Source organism: Saccopteryx leptura, chromosome X (assembly GCF_036850995.1).
Source record: "Saccopteryx leptura isolate mSacLep1 chromosome X, mSacLep1_pri_phased_curated, whole genome shotgun sequence".
In the NCBI taxonomy this organism is placed as follows: Eukaryota; Metazoa; Chordata; class Mammalia; order Chiroptera; family Emballonuridae; genus Saccopteryx; species Saccopteryx leptura.
Window position 1 is genome coordinate 34,965,138 of NC_089516.1, and position 21,990 is coordinate 34,987,127.

The following is a 21,990-nucleotide window of genomic DNA, read 5'->3' on the forward strand; positions in this document are numbered from 1 at the left end:
AGCACTGCCTAGAACATAGCAAGTGGTCAATAAATATTAATGACTGTTACTACAATGTCCAAAAAAAAAAAAGAAAGAAAAAGAAAACTGCTGACCTTTTTGAGATTGTCTAAGGCAGTGGTCCCCAAACTATGGCCCACGGGCCGAATGCGGCCCCCTGAGGCCATTTATCCGGCCCCCAGCGCACTTCCGGAAGGGCACCTTTTTCATTGGTGGTCAGTGAGAGGAGCCTAGTTCCTATTGAAATACTGGTCAGTTTGTTGATTTAAATTTACTTGTTCTTTATTTTAAATATTGTATTTGTTCCCATTTTATATTTTACTTTAAAATAAGATATGTGCAGTGTGAATAGGGATTTGTTCATAGTTTTTTTTATAGTCCGGCCCTCCAATGGTCTGAGGGACAGTGAACTGGTCCCCTGTGTAAAAAGTTTGGGGACCCCTGGTCTAAGGGGCAGAGATGTACTTATTTACTCTACCTCTGAAGTTCAGGCTTAGAAGTTACTGTTTCAGTAGAAAACACCCAAGCTGGACAAATGCAAAAGGAACAGTTGGAAAGGAACTGGGGCCCATCTGTGTCTGCCCCCAGAGGCCGTGTCTAAGAGCCCACCTTTCCCAGCACAATTTACAGAGTGGACTAAGCCCTATGAAATCCTGTTTCTGGTTCATGAAGCAATGTCACAGAACTCTCCCAGAAAGAACATGAGGTTAACAGGTTCTAAGAGCCCACTGGCTAGATGTTCTCCAGCTGGGAAGTGACAGGATCCCCGGGGAGTTCCACTTGCTTCCTGAGCCCAGGCCACTGCACATGGCAGGCTCTATGCCCTCAGTGCTTTCCAGGTGACCTCTCCGAGCATTCTCATAGTGAACCTGGGTAGGCTCAAGGGCTAGCAGGGTCAAGTCACACTCTGTTACCCTGTGCATGTCTCATTCGGGGAAGTGACTTCTGTACATAGTTGTTCCAAGCATACCTAGGCATATCTGCAAGCGATGCTCATTACTGAAGCCACCTCGACCCCAGGCGAAGTCACACACACACATTTTTCTGATCAACAGCAGCAAAGAACACCTAACAAGGGACCCCTATTAGTTTTCAGTGCCTGTCCCTGACTTCCTGATTACCTGCCCTTACTTACTTGATCAAATACACATCATACTTCCCAGCAGAGCGGCCAGATTTCCTTTGTTTAAGCTTCCGGGTCCAACCTTCAGGCAGAGTGGGGTCATCATACATGGGTCCCCGGTCGCGAATGATGGAGCGCCGCTGTTTGGGGGAGGCAGAAGCTTCTGGGACAGCTGGAGCTGAGCCTGACCCTTCTGAGGTCTCCGCTTTGCCTGCCTCTGCTGGCTCAGCAGAGTGGTGAGCTGGCGGCTGCAGGGGCTCATGCTTGCCCTCTTTGTCTTCCTTCTTATCCTTCTTCACCTTTTTAAACTTCAGGGGTTTGTCCTTGAGGCCCTGGAGATCCTGGTCTTCTGACTTTTCTTCCCTGGAGTGTTAAACAAGTATGTAAGTATCACAGAGCACACACCAGTTTGCAAAAAACAGCACCAGCAGGCTTGGGAAAGCCCAGCACAGACAGGGCTCCGGGGGCCGAGGCTGCCCTGCCAGTGCGCACCCAGGTCTTGATACTCTTCCCCTTCACAGATTTTATTAGGGACTCTGGGCTGCTGGTGGTGGTGGCTAACTGCACTCTACCTGCCCTGTGGCCACCCAAGTCACATTCCTAGTGTGCACGAGAGTGAGTGGCCTGCACAAGGTGGCATTTTTTCTGAGTAAAAACAGTGTGGCTTCTCGGCATGCTGCCTTGGCTGAGGCCACTTTATGAGCTGTACATGAGGGCTAAGAAGAGGCCTTGGGCTGCTTGAGAGGGAGGTGTCCACCCAAAATGGGGGTAGAGCTCCTTTTCACAAAGGCCTGGCTTGGGTGTCACTATAGCTTCTGTATTTTGGGTTTTCTCAAATGTGTACCTGACAAAGAACTGCTGTGGGGCACAGTATAACTTGCTGACAGAGTCAGCCCCACACTACCTGCTTGGGAGGTGGCACATAGTGCATCTAGAAAGAGCACATAGGCTTGAAGCCAGGCAACCTGAGCTCAAATCCTGACTCTGCCATTTCCAAACATGGACCTGAGCCTCATTTCAACGATGGGTACCAACATCTCAGAGGAAGAAATGTCAGAAAGGCACTAATAAATACTGGCTAACTCAGGCAACCAGAAACTGCTGCCCAGGGTTCTGGTGTAAGAAAAGTGATCCCAGGTTGGGTGAGCCTTTATCACCAGATGCTCCCTTACAACACACAGCCTTGCTTGTGGGAGGAAAGAACAAGGAGAAAAGCACAAGGGAACAGCCTCGCCATTCCAGGGCAGGCACTTCCCCATTATTTTACAGACAGAGCAGCTCCTTCCCTATACTTTGGTCACATCTGGTAGAGTCCCTGGACCTGCGCATCAGAGTCTGACAATGGTGCTCTCATGGTTGGGCTAAGAGGGCAAGAACAAAACTGGGGCCAGAAGAGGCTTAGAAAGAATTGTGGGCTCAGAATCAGCCATCGGCTAGTCCCTCAGCTAGCAGCTCATGATAGAAAAGGGCAAGACCATTCCTGTTCTCTGTACTGCTCAGCCCTAGAGCGCCCTGTCCCATACAGCTTGTGTCTGCACTGATCACTGTCCCACACCTGGTCTATCCCAAGTGCCTTTCCTTCCTGTCCACACTGTGGAGACGTCAATGAAGGCACTGTGGTGTACACTTGAAACCAGACTCAAATGATGTAGTAGGTAAGTCATTGAAGGCAGGTTAGCACCAGGACTCATTTGGCACCATGAGGACACGGCTTTGCTGAACAGCTCAGGTGGAAACACTGTGGTGAGAGTGTGGCCCAGTCGTCCTCAGGCTTACCCCTGAGTTCCCTGCATCTTCATACAGAAGTTTAAGGCCCCAAGTATGGCTGCCAGGGTTGCCCAGATTCAGCTCTCAGCTCACAGGAGACCTTTTCCTGCTGTAAAAGTGGGAGTCTCTAGCCTGTTTCAGCAGAGTTTACTTTTCAATTCGCCTAGTCTTAGCTTCTCAACAGGAAACAAAGAAGAAGAACCCTGGGAAGTTGGGTGTGGTTGGAGGCCCACCATCACACAGAGGGAGAAGGGGAGCTCTGCTAGCAGCAAAGTGATAGACAGACTGGAATTACCACTTCCACACAGTCCATAGGGGCACTGCTAAAGTTCAAGGCTGTTCCCTGGAATCTCGAAATTGCCGGAGTCAGAGAAAAACACTGCACCAAGGGAAAGGGTATGGCTTCTTCAGAACTCGTATTTGTATTCCCCAAATACTTCCACTCGTGAGGTCCAAGTACAAGCTATATGACCCAGCAATGCCTCTTAGATACAATCAAGGGTATTGATGCAATCTAGGGCAATCTCTTCTAGAAATCTACCCTGAAGAGACACCTCCAGAAAGGCAAAACAACAAAGGATGATGTGCCTGACCGGTGGTGGTGCAGTGGAGAGAGCACTGACCTGGGATAATGAGGACCCAGGTTCAAAACCCCAAGGTCGCTGGCTTGAGCGTGGGCTCATCCAGCTTGAGCAGAGGCTCACCAGCCTGAGCATGGGGTTGCTGGCCTGAGTGTGGAATCATGTCAATGATGGTCATAGTAGCTGGCTTGAGCCCAAGGTGGCCGGCTTTAACAAGGGGTCACTGGCTCAAATGGAGCCCCCAGTCAAAGCACACCTGAGAAGCAATCAATGAACAACTAAGGTGCCACAACTACAAGTTGATGCCTCTCATCTCTCTCCCTTTCTGTGTCTCTCTCTTGCTTGTTAAAAAAAAAACAAAACAAATAAACAAAGAAAACCAAAGGATGATGCTATTTATAACAGCATTGTTCTTACTAGCCTAGGAGTGCAAACAACTCAAACAGCCACAGCTACCACCAGGGAGCTGCTGACTAGAAAACAGCATGCCTGCACCATGGAAAGCACTCTGAACTCCTGGGGAGTGATCCTCAGGATCTACTGTGAGGTAAAATGTATATAGTAAGCTGCCTTTTGTGTGAGAAAGAAGGGGACTTTAGGAAGCACCCAGCAGAAACTAATGGAACTGTCAAGGCCTCTCTGGGTACCCCAGAGCATAACTTCAACTTCTCAATGAAATAAAAATTTACATGACCAAAAATTAAATATAAACAAAAGGTAACAAAACCTCATTACATTGAATGCAAACAGAAGCAAATGAATAATTTTATCAAATCGAGAACATACTACAGAGAAAAGGTTTATTTCAAATACTTTTGATCACAGTGCTCTGGATACCCTTGGTGGAACATATTCTAAGGCCAACAATGGCACCCCGAAGGCAGGGAACACGACTAAAGTCCATGGAAGGGAACCAGGCTGGCCCCTTGGAGAAGTGGGGTGGTTCTGGTTCTGGGATGACCTGTGAAGGTGGAAAATGAGAGCACCTAGAGATTACTAGGGCGAGTCAAAAGGACACAGGCGCTGGTTGAAAGGGTCCCTTGCATTGGGCAATGCTATGACCAGGCTGAGTGTTCAAAAGCATGAACTGATTAGAACACAATGAAGAAAAAAAAATCCACACGGTGATATCAGGGGAGAAAAGAGAGAAAGACCTAAAGGAAGTGAAGGGGCAAGCCATGTGGCTGTGTAGGGGGTAAAGGTTCCAGACAGTAGAGAGGCCTCAATGTGGGACATGGAGGACTTTGTTGGGTTTTATTCTGACAAATGTGATGGGAAGCTTTAAGCAGGGGATAGGGATAAAAGCTCTTATTTTCAACAGATCACTCTAAATGGACTGCAGGAGACCTAAGAGGACCTTGGCTCCGGGGGCCGAGGCTGCCCTGCCAGTGCGCACCCAGGTCTTGATACTCTTCCCCTTCACAGATTTTATTAGGGACTCTGGGCTGCTGGTGGTGGTGGCTAACTGCACTCTACCTGCCCTGTGGCCACCCAAGTCACATTCCTAGTGTGCACGAGAGTGAGTGGCCTGCACAAGGTGGCATTTTTTCTGAGTAAAAACAGTGTGGCTTCTCGGCACACTGCAGTGGCCTCTTGCAGTGGTCTTAGCGTGGCCCAGGATAGGACAGCAGAGAATTGAGGACATAACCAGTAGATGAAACAAAAGAGCTGGCTGATGGACAGGTGGGGTGAGGAATAGGGATGAGTTAAGGATCTTGGCCAAAGCCTGGGAGGATAAAGTTCAAGGAGAGGAGGACATAGATCTGTGGCTACTAATCTACAAAAGTGGGATATCCAACTGTGCCCAAACTCTTGGGGCTTAAATGAACTGCTTGGTTTATTTTTTAAGTTTTTATTGTGATAAAATGTACATAACACAAAATTTAATTTTTAAATCATTCCTAAGTGTACAATAAATGAACTTTTTTCCAACTGAGAGGAGGGGAGATAGAGACTCCCGCATGTACCCCAACCAGGATCCATCCAGCAACCCCTGTCTGGGGTAGATGCTCTGCCCATCTGGGGCCATGCTTGCAACAGAGCTATTTTTAGCGTCCGAGGCTCCACAGAGCCATCCTCAGTGCCCAGGGCCGATGTACTCAAACCAATCGAGCCATGGCAGTGGAAGGGCAAGAGAGAGTAAGAGAGAGAAGGGAGAGGGGGAGGGGTGGAGAAGCAGATGGTCACTTCTCCTATGTGCCCTGTCTGGGAATCAAACTTGGGACATCCACACACCAGTCTGACACTTTACCACTGGCCCAATCAGCCAGGGCCAATAAATGAACTTTTTTTTTTAAATTTTATTTATTCATTTTAGAAAGGAGAGAGAGAGGGAGAGAGAGAGAGAAGAGACAGAGAGAGAAGTGGGGGAGGAGCAGGAAGCATCAACTTCCATATGTGCCTTGACCAGGCAAGCCCAGGGTTTCGAACTGGCGACCTCAGCATTTCCAGGTCGACGCTTTATCCACTGTGCCACCACAGGTCAGGCATAAATGAACTTTAATAGCACTAAAGATGGGGAACAAAAAGACCTTTAACTCTAACGGTAATATAGTATTCTAGTTCTTCAAATTGAAATTACTTGAAACTACTATGACAATGTGGTGATTTTCAATTCTGTTTGCAAGGATATGCAAGTGTTTGTTACTCAAAAACAAATAACAAAAGTTTCAAAGCCTGGAAGCCATTCTTCTGGGCATGGAAGTAAAAATGATGCAAAACAGGTAATGCAAATGAGTTTATGCCTGGCCCCATGCCTGCTCAGTCCCAGGGTGACCCAAAGGAGGGAGAACAGGATGGGATGCCTGGTGTCTCCCTAAGCATCCCTCCCACATACACACCAGGAGGCTATGGGGTTTGCTAAAGCATACACTTTTCCAGAGAAACCAATTAGCCCTCCTCATCCTCCATCTAATCACAAGCTGGAGCAGTCATAGAGGGCCTTGGTGTCACACTCACCCAGGAGCACAGACAGTGACATTTACAGTGATGGAGAGAGAGGGGTCAAGAAGGCAAAAGAGGCCCTGGCTGGTTGGCTCAGTGGTAGAACGTCAGCCTGGTGTGTGGAAGTCCCGGGTTCGATTCCCGGCCAGGGCACACAGGAGAAGCGCCCATCTGCTTCTCCACCCCTCCCCCTCTCCTTCCTCTCTGTCTCTCTCTTCCCCTCCCACAGCCAAGGCTCCATTGGAGCAAAGATGGCCCGGGCTCTGGGGATGGCTCTGTGGCCTCTGCCTCAGGCGCTAGAGTGGCTCTGGTCGCAACAGAGTGACGCCCCGGATGGGCAGAGCATCGCCCCCTGGTGGGCGTGCCAGGTGGATCCCGGTTGGGCACATGCGGGAGTCTGTCTACTTCCCCGTTTCCAGCTTCTGAAAAAAACAAAAAACAAACAAACAAACAAAAAACAGGAAGGCAAAAGAATGAGAGATGGTTATACTGGGAAGATGGGCTCCAGGTTTCCACATATTGGATTCCAGCAATGAGGTGGTCAGGTCTACAGATACTGCTCCTGCTAAAACTACTAAGAAGGCTGGACTGCATCTTCTAAAAAATGTTATAGAAGACAGTGTTTAAAAACTCTTACCTACACAGACAAGCTGGCAAGAAACTAAGGAATACATGGGCTAAAGAGTAAGGAAAGGAGGAAGTCTTGTTCTGTGAAGAAATTTGGCAGGCGCCCTCTTAATAAAGAGATCAAACTGAGCACTATTGACTGTCCAGCCTGCAGAAGTGCTGTGGGGAAGCAGGAGCATCAGCACCACCTACCCTGCAGGAAGGGGTAACTGAGGAGGCCATAAGGAAGCAGCTGGAAGAGTCCAAAGAGAGGGTCCATTCCATACAACAATGGGCCTGGACCCCTCAAAATGGATGGTCTGTGGCATGGAAAAAAAAGGGGGGCAGGGCTAGGAAATGCTTCTGGTTAAGAGGCCCAAGAAACAGAATAATCAAAAGTAACATGCAATTCAGGGCTGGCTCTCAGGTTCGAAGGTGCTAAAAGAGGCAGAAATGGGGCATTTGGGGGGTGTGAATCTGGTTCCATGTTAGCTCGACATTCAACTCCCTGAGTGTCATAACTGCATCCTGTCCTCTTAGGAAAACCATGCTTAGGTACTTAGGGGTAAAATGTAATGATGACTGTGCCTAACCTTCCAATAGTCAAGGGTTCAGGGAAACATATTTAAAAGTGAAGGGAGATGTTATCAATATAACGGGCAGCTGTTCTGGTTGATTAATATTTTGAAGCACTTTTGGGAAAGCTTTCTAACAAAGAGAATGCCTTCACATTACAAAACAACAGTAAAAGAAAAAGCTGGAAACCTTTCAAAAGTGCCTTCCTTTGGTGGCTCAGAGAACCACAATGTCTTCCATAGTGTTATGGTGAAGCTGTGAATGTGAATAAAGGTATCAAGATATTTCTCTGTTTTTGTTTTGGTTTGTTTTTGTTTTTTTAGACAGACAGAAAGGGAGAGAGATGAGAGGCATCAACTCGTAGTTGTGGCATCTTAGTTTTCCACTGATAGCTTCTCATAGGTGCCTTGACCAGGGGGCTCCAGCTGAGCCAGTGTCCCCTTGCTCAAGTCAGTGACCATGGGACCATGTTGATGACCCCACGCTAAAGCCAGTGACTCTGTGCTCCAGCTGGTGAGCCTGCCCTCAAGCTAGTGACCTTGGGATTTTGAACCTGGAACCTCAGCGTTCCAGGTCGATGCTCTACCCACTGCATCACCACCGGTCAGGCGATATTTCCCCTTTAAAATAAAATCATTGCCAAAGGAAGCCTTGCCTAGGACCTAACTTTTAACATGGATGAAATGAACAACTCATCTGTACATTGTGTGGGAGGATGTACAAATTGGAGTTATGGTGAAAAATGGTTGGTTGATGGAGATGCTGGATGCAAATGCCAAGGACACTTTAATATTAGGCCTGGTGTTTCGTTTTCTAACCAGAATTGTCACTGATTTTTTTAGTGAGCTCTGGTTACCAAATTACATAGATTTGGCATGGTCTACCCCACTTGTTTTTCCTTTAAAAATTCCTGTATTTTATTGTGTGGTTTGTAGAATACAAGATCCCTCCTCCCCAGGAATGCTCATATAACATTCAAGCAGAAACATCTTCACAAATTCTTAAACACCTAAAAACATAAGAGAAGGCTCTTGGTAATTAAACATCATTCACTGGTTCTGCAGCTAGACTGCAAACTTTAGATAAAACCAAATCCTTCCTTCTAGCAGAAGAAAAAGTTGCAGGAATTTTGTTTATGGGCCAAATCATTTTATCTCAAGAGATCTGATGATGAGAACTGCCTGTATTTTAAAACTGAAAGTAACTTACATTCCAAGATGGTGACAAAGTAGGCAGGCATTCGAATTGCCACCTCCTAGGACCAAACTAGAGTGATAACTAAACTTAAGAAAAATCATCCTAAAAACCAATTTAGGTCTAAATGAAGAGGAGTCTATAACCAAAGAGTCACAGAAGAAGCCAAATAAGCCAAATCAAGACTGGTAGGAAGGGCGGAGATGTGAAAAGGGCTGACCCGCTCCCAGGAGCAAGTGGTGGCTAAGGGTCTAAAAGGGAGGTTTTCCCTGAGAGGTATGGGTCCTAAGCACCAGTCTAGAAGAAGTGCCCACGTAGCATTTGGCAGTGAAAAGAGGCGAGGCTGCTGTCTACAAGAAAGAGACCGGAGATCTCAGAGATGCAGGCACCTTCTTAAAGGGCCAATGCAGAAAATCTCATTCACAGCCATTTACCCTGGGCTATGGAAGAGGGAGGGCTAAGAGGGCTGGACTTGCGTGAGGAAAGTGTGAAACTGGCAGCCTAGAGGAGAGACACTGTGGGGGACAACCACCTGAACCCCTATGCTCAATCATTTTCCAATACTACAGTCACTATATTTCTTAGGTGGAGTAGTACCCTCTGTCTAGCAGCAAGTAGGGGAAAGCAACTGCCCCATACTTGGGAACCTCCCTTGCCCCACCCTATGGAGATTGGGCCCTGCTGAGAAGAAAGCAGCCTTGTCCAGGAAGCAGAGGGTGTGACAATGACTCAGTTGTCTGGCGTTGAGGCTGGAGCTTTTCCTTACACTTTCCAAGAATATGACTGGTGCTTCTGCCACATGGGATATTCAATAGAAGAAACTGTACAGACTGTGAGCAAATCAAAATCTCTGGGTTTCAGAGCCCACACCAACCAAACTCTGTTGGGCAGATAAAATATATTATGCTCACTTCGTTAAAGATGGCACTGCCCACATGGAAGCCCATCACCCAGGTGATATTATTATTTTTTTATTTTTATTTTTTGTATTTTTCTGAAGTTGGAAACAGGGAGGCAGTCAGACAGACTCCCGCATGCATCCAACCGGGATCTACCCACATGCCCACCAGGGGGCGATGCTCTGCCCATCTGGGGCGTCGCTCTGTTGCAACCAGAGCCATTCTAGCACCTGAGGAAGAAGCCATAGAGCCATCCCCAGTGCCAGGGCCAACTCTGCTCCAATGGAGCCTTGGCTGTGGGAAGGGAAGAGAGAGAGAGGAAGGAGAGGGGGAGGGGTGGAGAAACAGACGGGCGCTTCTCCTGTGTGCCCTGGCTGGGAATCGAACCCGAGACTCCTGCACACCAGGCCGACGCTCTACCACTGAGCCAACCGGCCAGGTGATAATATTAGTTGCTCTTCTTGCTTGGGTTGGGCGTGACTATGTTAATATGTGTTGGGGGAGGGCTTTTCCGCCAAAAGCTTTTAAAAGGAAGAGAGATCATGTTGTTCCAGGAGAAGAGGGATTATATTCTAGAAGGAGAGCAGAGAGGAGGAGAGCAGATAAAGGCCACGTGGAGGAGAGGAGAAGCAGCCAAGATGGCAGAATGCTGAAGAAGCCAGTTTGTGTAGTTTGTGCAGAGAGGAGGAGATGGGGAACAGAGGTGAATAAGGCTAGTGAGCTAGAAAACTTTGATTCTAGGAAACTCAGATAAGTCAGTAGCTTTGTGAGCACTGAGTGAGTGGGTTTTGGAGACCAGTGTGTGTTTTTACTTGCCTGCTGGGTGCAAGCTAGGATTAAAGGTAATGGCCTACCAGTTCCTGGCTCCGCTGGTTCATTACCGTCTGTCCGAATCTAATGCAAACCTGCATGGGCCAGGCGGCTGTGATGGTGACTGTAGCTACTGGCTTTACAAACTCCTAATGACCAGACCCTACAGAAGTCTGTGAAAAACTTCAGGACAGGCCTGATCTGTGGTGGTGCAGTGAATGAAGCCTCAACCTGAAATGCTGAGGTCACCAGTTTGAAACCTTTGGCTTGCCTGGTCAAGGCACATAAAAGAAGCAAGTACTACAAGCTGATGCTTCCCCTCTGTATCTCTATCTTTCTCTTTTCTTGAAAATCAATAAATAAAAATGATTTAAAAATTCAGGACAGACTGATACCTGGGCTCTGGAGGTGGGAGCCACAGAACCACCATTCCTAATCCCTGAAATGCCCCAGACTCTAGACTGTACCAGAGGGTTTTTCAGGGGCCAAGCTAAACAAGGAAGCAACAAACAGAGGCAGTAGGAGGCAGATTTCAGAAAACCTTGGGTCTCTTGGTGACTTTCCTCAAGACCCACGGCAGGTATAAGTCAGCCTAGGTGTGCAGCTTGGTCCTTCCATGTGCACCTAAGCCCACCGGAGACAGCCACAGACTCTAGTTTACATATAGCTCCAGAGAGATTGCTGAGGGACAGTCACAGGCAATGTCTTACCCTGGTCTGCACCAGGTTCCCTCCTAAGGGGCCTGGAACCAACACACCCAGTGGCCACCAAGAGAGAACATCAGAGCAGGACCCAGCTACCCTTACTAGCTGCATATCCAAAGGGAGAGCTAGCTTGTCAGACACCAAACCCAGTTGAGGCAATTCCACTTTCTCTGGTCAGCACCTGCCCAACAGCTCGCACACATGAACCAAGCCAGCGCCTCACAGAGGCGGGCACAAGTCCCGGATATCCTGCCCCTCTGGGCTGAATTCCACAGGGGGAAGGGAGAGAGGCTTAGAGCACAGACTTGCAAAGAGTTCCTTGGAGCCTATTGTTGGGACTGGTCTAGGGGCTTAGCCACCTTCTGGGGGGGACATAATCAGCCCCAGTGGAGGACTCTCTCAGTCTTCTTCCATGAGACCAGGGACTCCCGAGCTGAAAGAACTTTTGCAGAGGGGATGGTCGGCCCCATCCAATCTGAACCTGCTACTCCCCTTGCTGGGTCAAATAGAACTGGAGTATCTAGCAGTATCTGAGGGATTAGGCTCTGGAGTAGGGGCCACTTTCCTGGTACTGAGCTCCTGACCAACAGACACCCAAAGTAGGGTGTCTCACTAAGCTGTCATCCCGACCTCAGCTGCCCTAATGCACCAAGCTCGCAACCTGTAGAGGGGCGGGTGGGTGAGGCCAGGCTGAGACCACTCAACACAGTCTTTCTACAGAAGATTCTGTGGGAAGACCAGGCAGCTGCAAGAGGAGATGGAGCAGCTGAAAAGTGAAGGCAAATCTTACAGAACTCGGGCCCTTTTACAGAGCTGCTGTCAGCACTAAGCAGGAGGAAGCTGAGCCTTATACCCTGGTTGGCCCCTTCCACACACACTCAGGCACAGAAAACGCAGACACAAACAGGGGACAGAGCGGTAGCTCCCATAACGTAGCCCACGGTGGGTTACAAATGTCTGACAACAACTTGTACCCAAACCACACCCAAGAGGACCCAGAACCAACAAAACCAGCAGTGGGTGTCAGACCGCACCAAGGCTGGACTTAACTAGCCACCCAAGTGGCACACCCAAAGGAGGAGCCCAGCGGGCAGCAGACCCTGCTGAGAAGAACTACACCCCATAGGACAGACACTGCACATGTGATCTAATACATGTGATCAAGGCTGACCCTTAGAGCCAGCCAGCCTGAAGCGATAACTCCACCCACGAAAGGAACAACTGCATTCAAGATTCATGTACAATAGGAGGGTAAATATAACCCTCAAGAAACATTCCTAGAGCAAGGAGCTCAGGTGGCCTGAAGGTTACAATCACTGAGCTCATCTTCCTTTCACAACTAATTGGGGAGTCAGAGCAAAGCTACCTAATACATAGACAAAGTGGGTAAAGAAATATGACCCCAGTGAATGAACCAGAGATATCCTCGGAGAAAGAATTAAATGAAATGGAAGTAACCAAATTACCAGATGCAGAGTTTAAAATAATGGTTATTAGGATGCTCAAGGATCTTAGTAGGAATGGATGATCACAACAAGAACTTAGTAAGCATTAAAAAGGACATTAAGCCTGACCAAATGGTGGTGTAGTGGATAGAGTGTCAGACTGGGATGTGAAGGACCCAGGTTCGAAACCCTGAGGTCGCTAGCTTGAGTGTGGGCTCACTAGCTTGAGTCCCAAGGTTGCTGGCTTTAAACCCAAGGTCACTGGCTTAAGCAAGGAGTCACTCACTCTGCTGTAGCCCCTTGGTCAAGGCACATATGAGAAAGCAATCCCTGAACAGCAAAGGAGCCGCAACAAAGGACTAATGCTTCTCATCTCTCTCTCTTCCTGTCTGTCTGTCCCTGTCTGTCCCTCTCTGTCTCTCTTGGTCTCTGTCACAAAAAAAGCCAAAGTTAAGAGACAAAGAAAGAATCCTAAAAGCTGCAAGAGAAAAACAATTACCTACAAATGAGCCCCCATAAGGCTGACACCTGACTTCTCAACAGAAACACTTTGGACCAGAAGGAATTGGCAAGAAATATTCAAAGTGATGCAAGACAAGAACCTACAACCAAGACTACTCTATCCAACAATCATTTAAAATTGAAGGTGAAATAGAGAGCTTCCTAGACAAAAAAAGAAAAGAAAAAAAGGCTCAAGGAGTTCATTACCACCAAACCAGTACTACAGGAAATGTTAAAGGGTCTGTTATAAGAAGAGTAAAGAAAAATAAAAAAAATCAAGAGAAAGAGAATGATAGGTTTAAAGAATAAAATGGCAATAAATAAGTACTCATCAATAATCCCCTTAAATGTAAATGAGTAAATACTCCAATCAGAGACATACGGTAGGTAGCTGCATGGATAAGAAAACAGGACTTGTACATATGCTGTCTACAAGAGACCCACCTCAGAACAAAAGATACACATAGACTCAAAGTGAAGGGATGGAAAAAAATATTTCCTGCAAATGAAAAAACAACAACAACTGGGTAGCAATACTTATATCTGACAAAATAGCCTTTAAAACAACGACTACAGTGAGGGAGAAAGAATACACTACATAAGGAGGGATAGATAAGGACACTGAAGAGGAGGGAAGCAATCCAACAAGAGAATATAACCATTGTAAATATTTATGCACCCAATACAGAAGCACCTAAATATATAAAGCAGATTTTGAAGGACATAAAGGGAGAGATTGACACCAATACAGTAATAGCAGGGGATTTTAACACCCACAGACATCAACAGATAGATCCTCCAGACAGAAATTCAACAAAGAAGCAGTTGATTTAAATGACACACTAGATCAACTGGATTTAACTGATACATTTCAACCCAAAGTAGCGCAGAATATACATTCTTTTTGAGTGCTCACGGTATACTTTCTGGGACAGATTACATGTTAGGACACAAAAAAAGTGTCAGTAAATTTAAGAAGATTGAAATCATATCAAGCATTTTCTCTGATCACAATGGCATGAAATTAGAAATCAACTACAAAAGAGAAACTGAAAAACATTAAAACACTTGGAGGTTAAACAGCATGTTATTAAATAACAAATGGGTTAACAATGACATCAAGGAAGAAATAAAAAATTTCCTTGAAACAAATGAAAATGAACATACAACAACTCAAAATTTATGGGACACAGCAAAAGCAATCCTGATGGGGGCATTCACAGCATTATAGGCGTACCTTAAGAAGCAAGAAAAATCTCATATAAACAATTTAACCCCGCACCTAAGAGAACTAGAAAAAGAACAACAAAGATCAGGGTGGAAATAAATGACATAGAGGCTAATAAAGCAAAACAAAATATTAATGAAACCAAGAGCTGGTTCTTTGAAAAGGTAAACAAGATTGACAAACCTTTAACCAGACAATCAAGACAAAAAGAGAGAGGACCCAAATAACTAAAATTGGAAATAAAAGAGAAGTAAACCCACGCCTTTACAGTCAGTTAATATTTGACAAAGGAGGCAAGAGTATACAATGGAGTAAAGACAGTATCTTTAATAAATGATGTTGGGGAAATTGTACGTGTATATGCAAAAAAAGAAAAAAATGAAGCTAGACTACCAACTTACACCACTCACAAAAATAAACTCAAAATGGATAAAAGACTTAAATGTAAGTTGCAAAACCATAAAGATTCTAGAAGGAAACATAAGCAGTAGACTCTATGATAGCTCTCGAAGCACTATTTTTTGTCAATGTATCTCCTCGGCCAATGTGAAATAAAGGACAAAATAAACAACTGGGACTATTTCAAACTAAAAAGCTTTTGCACAGTAAAAGATACCATTAACAAAATAAAAAGACAAACCACTCAATGGGAGGCCATATTCACCGATATGTCTGATGAGGGGTCAATACCCAAAATTTATAAAGAACTTCTAAAACTCAACACCAGGAAGTAAACGATCCAATTAAAAAATGGGCAAGGGACCCGGACAGACACTTCTCCAAAGAGGACATACAGATGGCCAATAGGCATATGAAAAAAATGTTCAGCATCACTAATCATTACAGAAATGCAATTTAAAGCCATAATGAGATACCAGCTCACACCTGCCAGAATGGCTTTCATTAACCAATCAACAACCAACAAGTGCTGTCGAGGTGTGGAGCCTCTTGCGCTGCTGGTGGGAATGCAGATTTTTGCAACCACTATTAAAAATGAAACTGCTTTATGACCCAGCTATCCCATTTCTAGGAATGTCGCCTAAGAACCCCAGAACACTAATTCAAAAGAAGATATACACCCCCATTTTCACTGCAGCAATGTTTACAATAGCCAAGATCTGGAAACAGCCCAACTGTCCATCAGTGGATGAATGGATAAAAAAGCTGTTGTACATTTACACAATGGAATACTACGCAGCCGTGAAAAAGAAGGAACTCTTACCTTTAGTGACGGCGTGGGTAGACCTGGAGATTATTATGCTAAGTGAAATAAGTCAGGCAGAGGAAGCCAAATATCATGATCTCACTTATATGTGGAAATCTAATGAACACAAGAAACTGAGGAACAAAATAGAAACAGAGGCAGGGTCACAGGGAACAGATGGACAGCTGCCAGAAGGAAAGGGGAAATGGGGATGGGATCAAAGAAGGTGAAGGCATTAGCCAAATTATATATACCTAATACATAGATACAGACAACAGGGTAGCAAATCCCAGAGGGAAAGGGGAAATGGAGGTAAGAGGGGGGCAAAGGGATGAAATGGGGGTGAAAAGGGACTTTGCATGAAGTATGGAGAGCACGATGTGTTGGGTAGAGGGTATTATAATGAGTGGGACACTTGAAACCATGTCAACAGAGTAAGTTAAAAAAAATGACAAATTAACATATAAAAACTATTTTATGTTAGCATGAAATAAAAATTATAAGCTTAATAAGAAAAAATTTGTAGCCCTGGCCAGTTGGCTCAGTGGTAGAGTGTCAGCCTGGCACGTGGAAGTCCTGGGTTTGATTCCCGTTCAGGGTACACAGGAGAAGTGACCAACTGCTTCTCCACACCTCTATTTCCCACTTCCCGCTTCCCTCCTTCTCCCCTCCCTCTTTCTCTCTGTCTCTTCCCCTCCTGCAGCCAAGGCTCCATTGGTTTGATCATGTTGTCCCCAGGCGCTGAGGATGGCTCCTGGCCTTACCTCAGGCACTAAAATAGCAGCGGCCCCAGATACGCAGAGCATCGCCCTATAGGGGCTTGCTGGGTGGATCCCAGTCTAGGCACATACGGGAGTCTGTCTCTTTGCCTCCCTGCCCCTTAATTTAGATAGATAGATAGATAGATAGATAGATAGATAGATAGATAGATAGATAGATAGGATAATTTGTCATAAAAAACTAACAGAAAAATTAAGACTAAAAATAAAATTGATCAAATGCCTTCAGAATATTTAGCTAACAACCTTCAATTTGGTTAAATGCCTGGTAATTAATCTTGAACTAAATTCCTTCTTGATTGGCATTGTTACCATGTCCTGGACTTCAGAAGTGGCATTCATGTCAGCTTGGTCTGGTCTAACATTTGTCACCTTAGGTCCCCGTGCTGAGCTCTTTCTCTAGGATGGATGAGAGAGGTGCTTGGGCTCTGTGCCTGCAACCAGACAGGCTTGCTTGGAGACAGCACTGGGTTCTGAGCACTACAGGGGAATCATAAAACCTACCTTTATTATTTAGGGTAACTGTGAAGTCAGCTATCATTTTAGTAGGATATTACAAAAAATTGATATATAATTCACATACCATCAAGTTCATCCATTTAAAGTATACAGTCAGAAAACTTCCTGTTCCCTGAATGGATGTTTTCTTCGGCCTCTGACTAGAGGAAAGCTTTTCTTGTTAGAAGGGCTGCACTTCATTTTTTCTCTGATTTGGACTTGCTCTGGAGAATAACCAGTGTATGTATAGTGCAGCCCCTCTCTGTTCCTGGCCAGAGTCAAGTGAACTGCATTTGAAAAGGATTTACCTATGGCCCCTGAAGAAGTGTTTCTAGGAGATCAGTGTTCTGTAACCTTGGTGTATAAAGGATTTTATGAATTTTGATACCATCCCACTGATTATAACATTAAGACTGAGGTCCTCCCAGGGGATCATCTTTTTATATCTGAAATCATCTGTATGTCAATGTTCTCCACTTCTGATGCTTCAATACCTGTGGCCTGTGCTGTCCCCCATCATCCAGCTCCTGTAAGAATAAGCGTAGGAAATAATGCAAATAAATAAGGTGGCCCTTCAAAAAGGTCAAGAATAGCAGATTTATACATTGGAGAGACAACCAACCAGAAAGTTAAGAGCACTGATCAGTTTTGCTACTTAAAAAATATCACATGGCTTATCTTTCTCCACCTGAGAATTCAGAAGCAGATTTTAATCCCTGTAGCTGTGACTGAAGAATTGCATGTTAGAAGCCAGAATGCTGTCTAAGGATCGTGTTTGTTAAATTTTAAAATGTTGAGTGACACCACAGAAATGGTGGTGTGAGAGATACTTCTGATCTCTCCTCTTAAAATTTCAACAAACTGAACAACTGTAATGCAGCGAAAGAACCCCAGCTGAGCTTGCAGCCATGCCTAAAAGATCCATGCAAAGAGTGGACTGAAGGTGGGATGGGTTGAAAAGGGGGGTGGAAGATAAAACACCTTTGCAGTAGAATTTAGACAGGAGAGAAGGTGGAAAACTGAAGTTTTCTTTCTCCTTGCTGGATTCGGAGGGAATTTTATTCAGAGCCCCAGGAGAGGCAGATAGACTGAGGGGCAGAGAGGAACGAGCTGAACTAAGGCGGGCACAACCAGGCAGGCGCAGGGTTACCGAGGACTACTCACATCACTTGGCTTGCACTCAGCCTGCAGCCCTCACTTGATCGGCGTGCATTGGCCCAAAGTGCTTGGTTCCCATGGCACGTGGAATGAGCTCCATCAGCGCACACTGGGTCCATGGTGCCAGACTCACAGAGAGAGGTGCACGCTCCATCAGTAGGTGCTTAGCACATGGAGATCAGTCCACACAGCACTGCACACGCTAGACCCACAGTGCTCAAACACACTCACCGCAGTCAGTACTCTACCAACGACTCACGCTCTGTGCAGTGTCAGGGAAAAGGAAAGTGTACCCCTTTAGCCTTCCAGATCCCACCTCCCTCCTGCTGGCCCCCCACAGCTGATTCTCTGGGGCCACTCTCTCCCATGAGAGGTAGAAGTGCTCTGTGTCTGATTCCCTGGCCTGTTGAGATATGGGGAAGAACAATCTGAGACCTGAAACTGCCACTGCTAAAGCTGCAAAGCTGCAAAGCGGAAGCTGGAAAGCTACCCCCAAATCCTCACCCACCAATGTAACTGCAGCCCTGACTACATCACTACAACAGTGACAGAAGAGGTCTGCCCAAGAATTTCACAGAGCCAAAACTTGTAGTACAGTGACACCTACTGGAAAAAAAAATTTCTTATTAGGGTTCTCAAATGCCATCAAGGAAGGAGATATCATACATCATGGATACACAAGACAGAGATGTTGTTATGACAGATAATGAAAAATATACAGGAAAAAATATCAATTACATGGAAACCTTGGAGTTAAATGACAGAATTCAAAATTGAAGTTCTAAAAAAACCTCAATGAGGCCCTGGCCGGTTGGCTCAGCGGTAGAGCGTCGGCCTGGCGTGCGGGGGACCCGGGTTCGATTCCCAGACAGGGCACATAGGAGAAGCGCCCATTTGCTTCTCCACCCCCCCTTCCTCTCTGTCTCTCTCTTCCCCTCCCACAGCCAAGGCTCCACTGGAGCAAAGATGGCCCGGGTGCTGGGGATGGCTCCTTGGCCTCTGCCCCAGGAGCTAGAGTGGCTCTGGTAGCGGCAGAGCATCGCCCCCTGGTGGGCAGAGCGTCGCCCTTGGTGGGCGTGCCGGGTGGATCCCGGTCGGGCGCATGCAAGAGTCTGTCTGACTGTCTCTCCCCGTTTCCAGCTTCAGAAAAATACACAAAAACAAACAAACAAACAAAAAAAAACCTCAATGAGTTGTGAGAAAACAGTGATAGGCAATTTAATGTAATGAGGTAATAAAATTAGCTAATAGAATAGGCCAGATAGAGGAGAAAATAAGTGACATCGAAGACAGGCAACTAGAGATATTACAGAGAGAAGACGACCGAGACTCACAAATTAAAAAAAAAAAAAATTAGAGACCTCTACAAGAACTGTCTGACTCCATCAGAAAGAGAAATATAAGAATAATAGGTATATCAGAAGAAGAGAGGGAAAGGGAATGGAAAACCCATTTAAACAAATAATTGGCTCGATCTGGCGGTGAAGCAGTAGATAGTGCATCGAACTGGGACACAGAGGACCCAGGTTCGAAACCCCAAGGTTGCTGGCTTGAGCATGGGTTCAACTGGCTTGAGTGGGGGCTCACCAGCTTGAGCATGGGGTTGCTGACTTGAGCCCAAGTTGTTGCCTCAGCTGTAGCCCCCTGGTCAAGGCACATATGAGAAAGAAATCAATGAACAACAAAGGAGCAACAACAAAGAACTGATGCTTCACATCTCTCTCCCTTCCTGTCTATCTTTCTCTGTCTCTGTCACACACACACACACACACACACACACACACACAAAACAAATAATTGATGAGAACTTCCCAAGCCTGTAGAAAGAATTAAAGCCTCGAATCCAAGAAGCAAACACAACACCCAGAGACCTACTCCAAGGCACAACATAATGAAATTATCACATATCAATGGCAAAAAAAGAATCCTCAAAGTAGCTAGGGAAAAGAATATAACATATAAGGGAAGGCCCATAGATTACCATCAGATTTCTAAGAAATCCTAAAACCCAGAAGAGAGTGGACCCAAACATTCAAAGTACTCAAAGAGAGGAATTACCAGCCAAGAATACTATCTCCATCAAAGCTATTCAAATATGAAGAAGAAAGAAAAACTTTCACAGACATACAGAAGCTGAGGGAATTTATCACCAGAAAAACTCCATGACAGGAAATACTCAAGGGGATTACTCAACCAGATACAAAGAACAAAACAAAACAAAACTAAAGTAAAGTAAAAGCTCCAACAAGATCACAATAAAAACAAGGATAATTTGTGACAACAATAACATAAAAGGGGAGAGGATAAAGATCAGCCGTAGCAAAAGAGGATGGAGTGCAAAATCACTTATATGATAATGGACTCTTGTAAATATGACAATTTTTCTTTTAACAACCTAAAGGTAACCACCCACGAAAATGCCACTACTGAAACATAGCTTCTAAAAAGAAGAAACAGTAAAAAATATGGAATATCACCAAACAATAACAACTTACAGAAAAACAAAAAAGAACCAAATGAGACACAAAGCTATCAGAAAACAATACATAAAATGGCTATAGGAAATCCTCAAGCGTCATTAATTACCTTAAATGTAAATGGATTAAACTCACCAATAAAGAGACACAGAGTAACAGATTGGATCAAAAAGCAAAAACCAACCATATACTGCCTTCAAGAGACACATCTAAGCTGCAAGAACAAAAGAAGACTCAAAGTGAAAGCTTGGAAAACGATTCTCCAAGCACATAATACCCAAAGAAAAGCAGGTGTAGCCATACTTATATCTGAGAATGCTGACTTCAAGACAACAAAAGCAACCAGAGACAAAGATAGTCATTGCATAATGATAAAGAGGACACTGTATCAAGAAGACATTACACTTCTTAATATATACATACCAAACCAGGGAGCACCAAAATATATAAGCCATCTACTAACTGATCTAAAAATAAAAACAGACAAAAACATATGTATCTATACTTGGAGATCTCAATACACCATTGACAGCTTTAGATCGATCTTCCAAACAGAAAATCAATAAAGAAATATCAGCCTTGCCTGACCAGGCGGTGGCACAGTGGATAGAGTGTCAGACTGGGATGCAGAGGACCCAGGTTCAAAACCCTGAGAACACCGGCTTGAGCGTGGGATCGCTGGCTTGATTGTGGGATCATAGAAATGACCCCATGGTCGCTGGCTTGAGCAAGGAGTCACTCATCTGCTGTAGCCCCTTGTTCAAGGCACAAATGAGAAAGCAATCACTGAACAACTGAGGAGCTGCAACAAAGAATTGATGTTTCTCATCTCTCCCTTCCTGTCTGTCTGTCCCTATCTGTTCCTCTCTCTCTTTCTGTCTCTGTAAAAAAAAAAATAGAAAAGAAAAGAAAAAAAGAAAGAAATATCAGCCTTAAATGACACACTAGACCAATGGACATAATAGACATTTACAGGACATTTTATCCCAGGACTTCAGAGGACACATTTTTCTCCAGTGCATATGGAACATTCTTAAGAATAGACAGTATGTTGGCCACAAAACTAACATCAACAAATTCAGGAAGACTGAGAGTATACCAAGCATATTCTCTGACCATAAGGCTTTAAAATTACAATTCAACTGCAAAAAAGAAGAAACCAACAAAAATATAAAAATTAAACAACATACTTCTAAAAAATGACTGAGTCAAAGAAGAAATAAAAGCAGAGATCAAAAGATATATACAGACTAACAAAAATTACAATATGACATACCAAAATTTCTGGGATGCAGCAAAAGCAGTAATAAGAGGGGAGTTTATATCATTACAGGCTTATATCAAGAAACAAGAGAGATCCCAAATAAATAACTTAACATCATATCTAAAGGAAATAGAAAAATAACAAAGGCAACCCAAAATCAGCACAAGAAAGAAAATAGTAAAAATAAGAGCAGAAATAAATGAAACAGAGAACAAAAAAACTATAGAAAAAAA

The 21,990-nt window shown here is 45.0% G+C and overlaps 1 protein-coding gene across 2 annotated transcripts in view; it reads right to left on the reverse strand.

Annotated features, from left to right (window-relative positions):
* MECP2 (methyl-CpG binding protein 2) overlaps nt 1-21,990 on the reverse strand; it is a 95,469-nt gene that overhangs the window by 10,429 nt on the left and 63,050 nt on the right. Inside the window, exon 2 of one of the 2 annotated variants that reach the window (XM_066357375.1) lies at nt 1,136-1,486. In XM_066357375.1, the coding sequence (XP_066213472.1) occupies nt 1,136-1,486 (351 nt within the window). Of the gene's footprint in view, nt 1-1,135; nt 1,487-21,990 lie in introns of those variants that run through there. The other variant, XM_066357377.1, reaches the window with a different exon arrangement.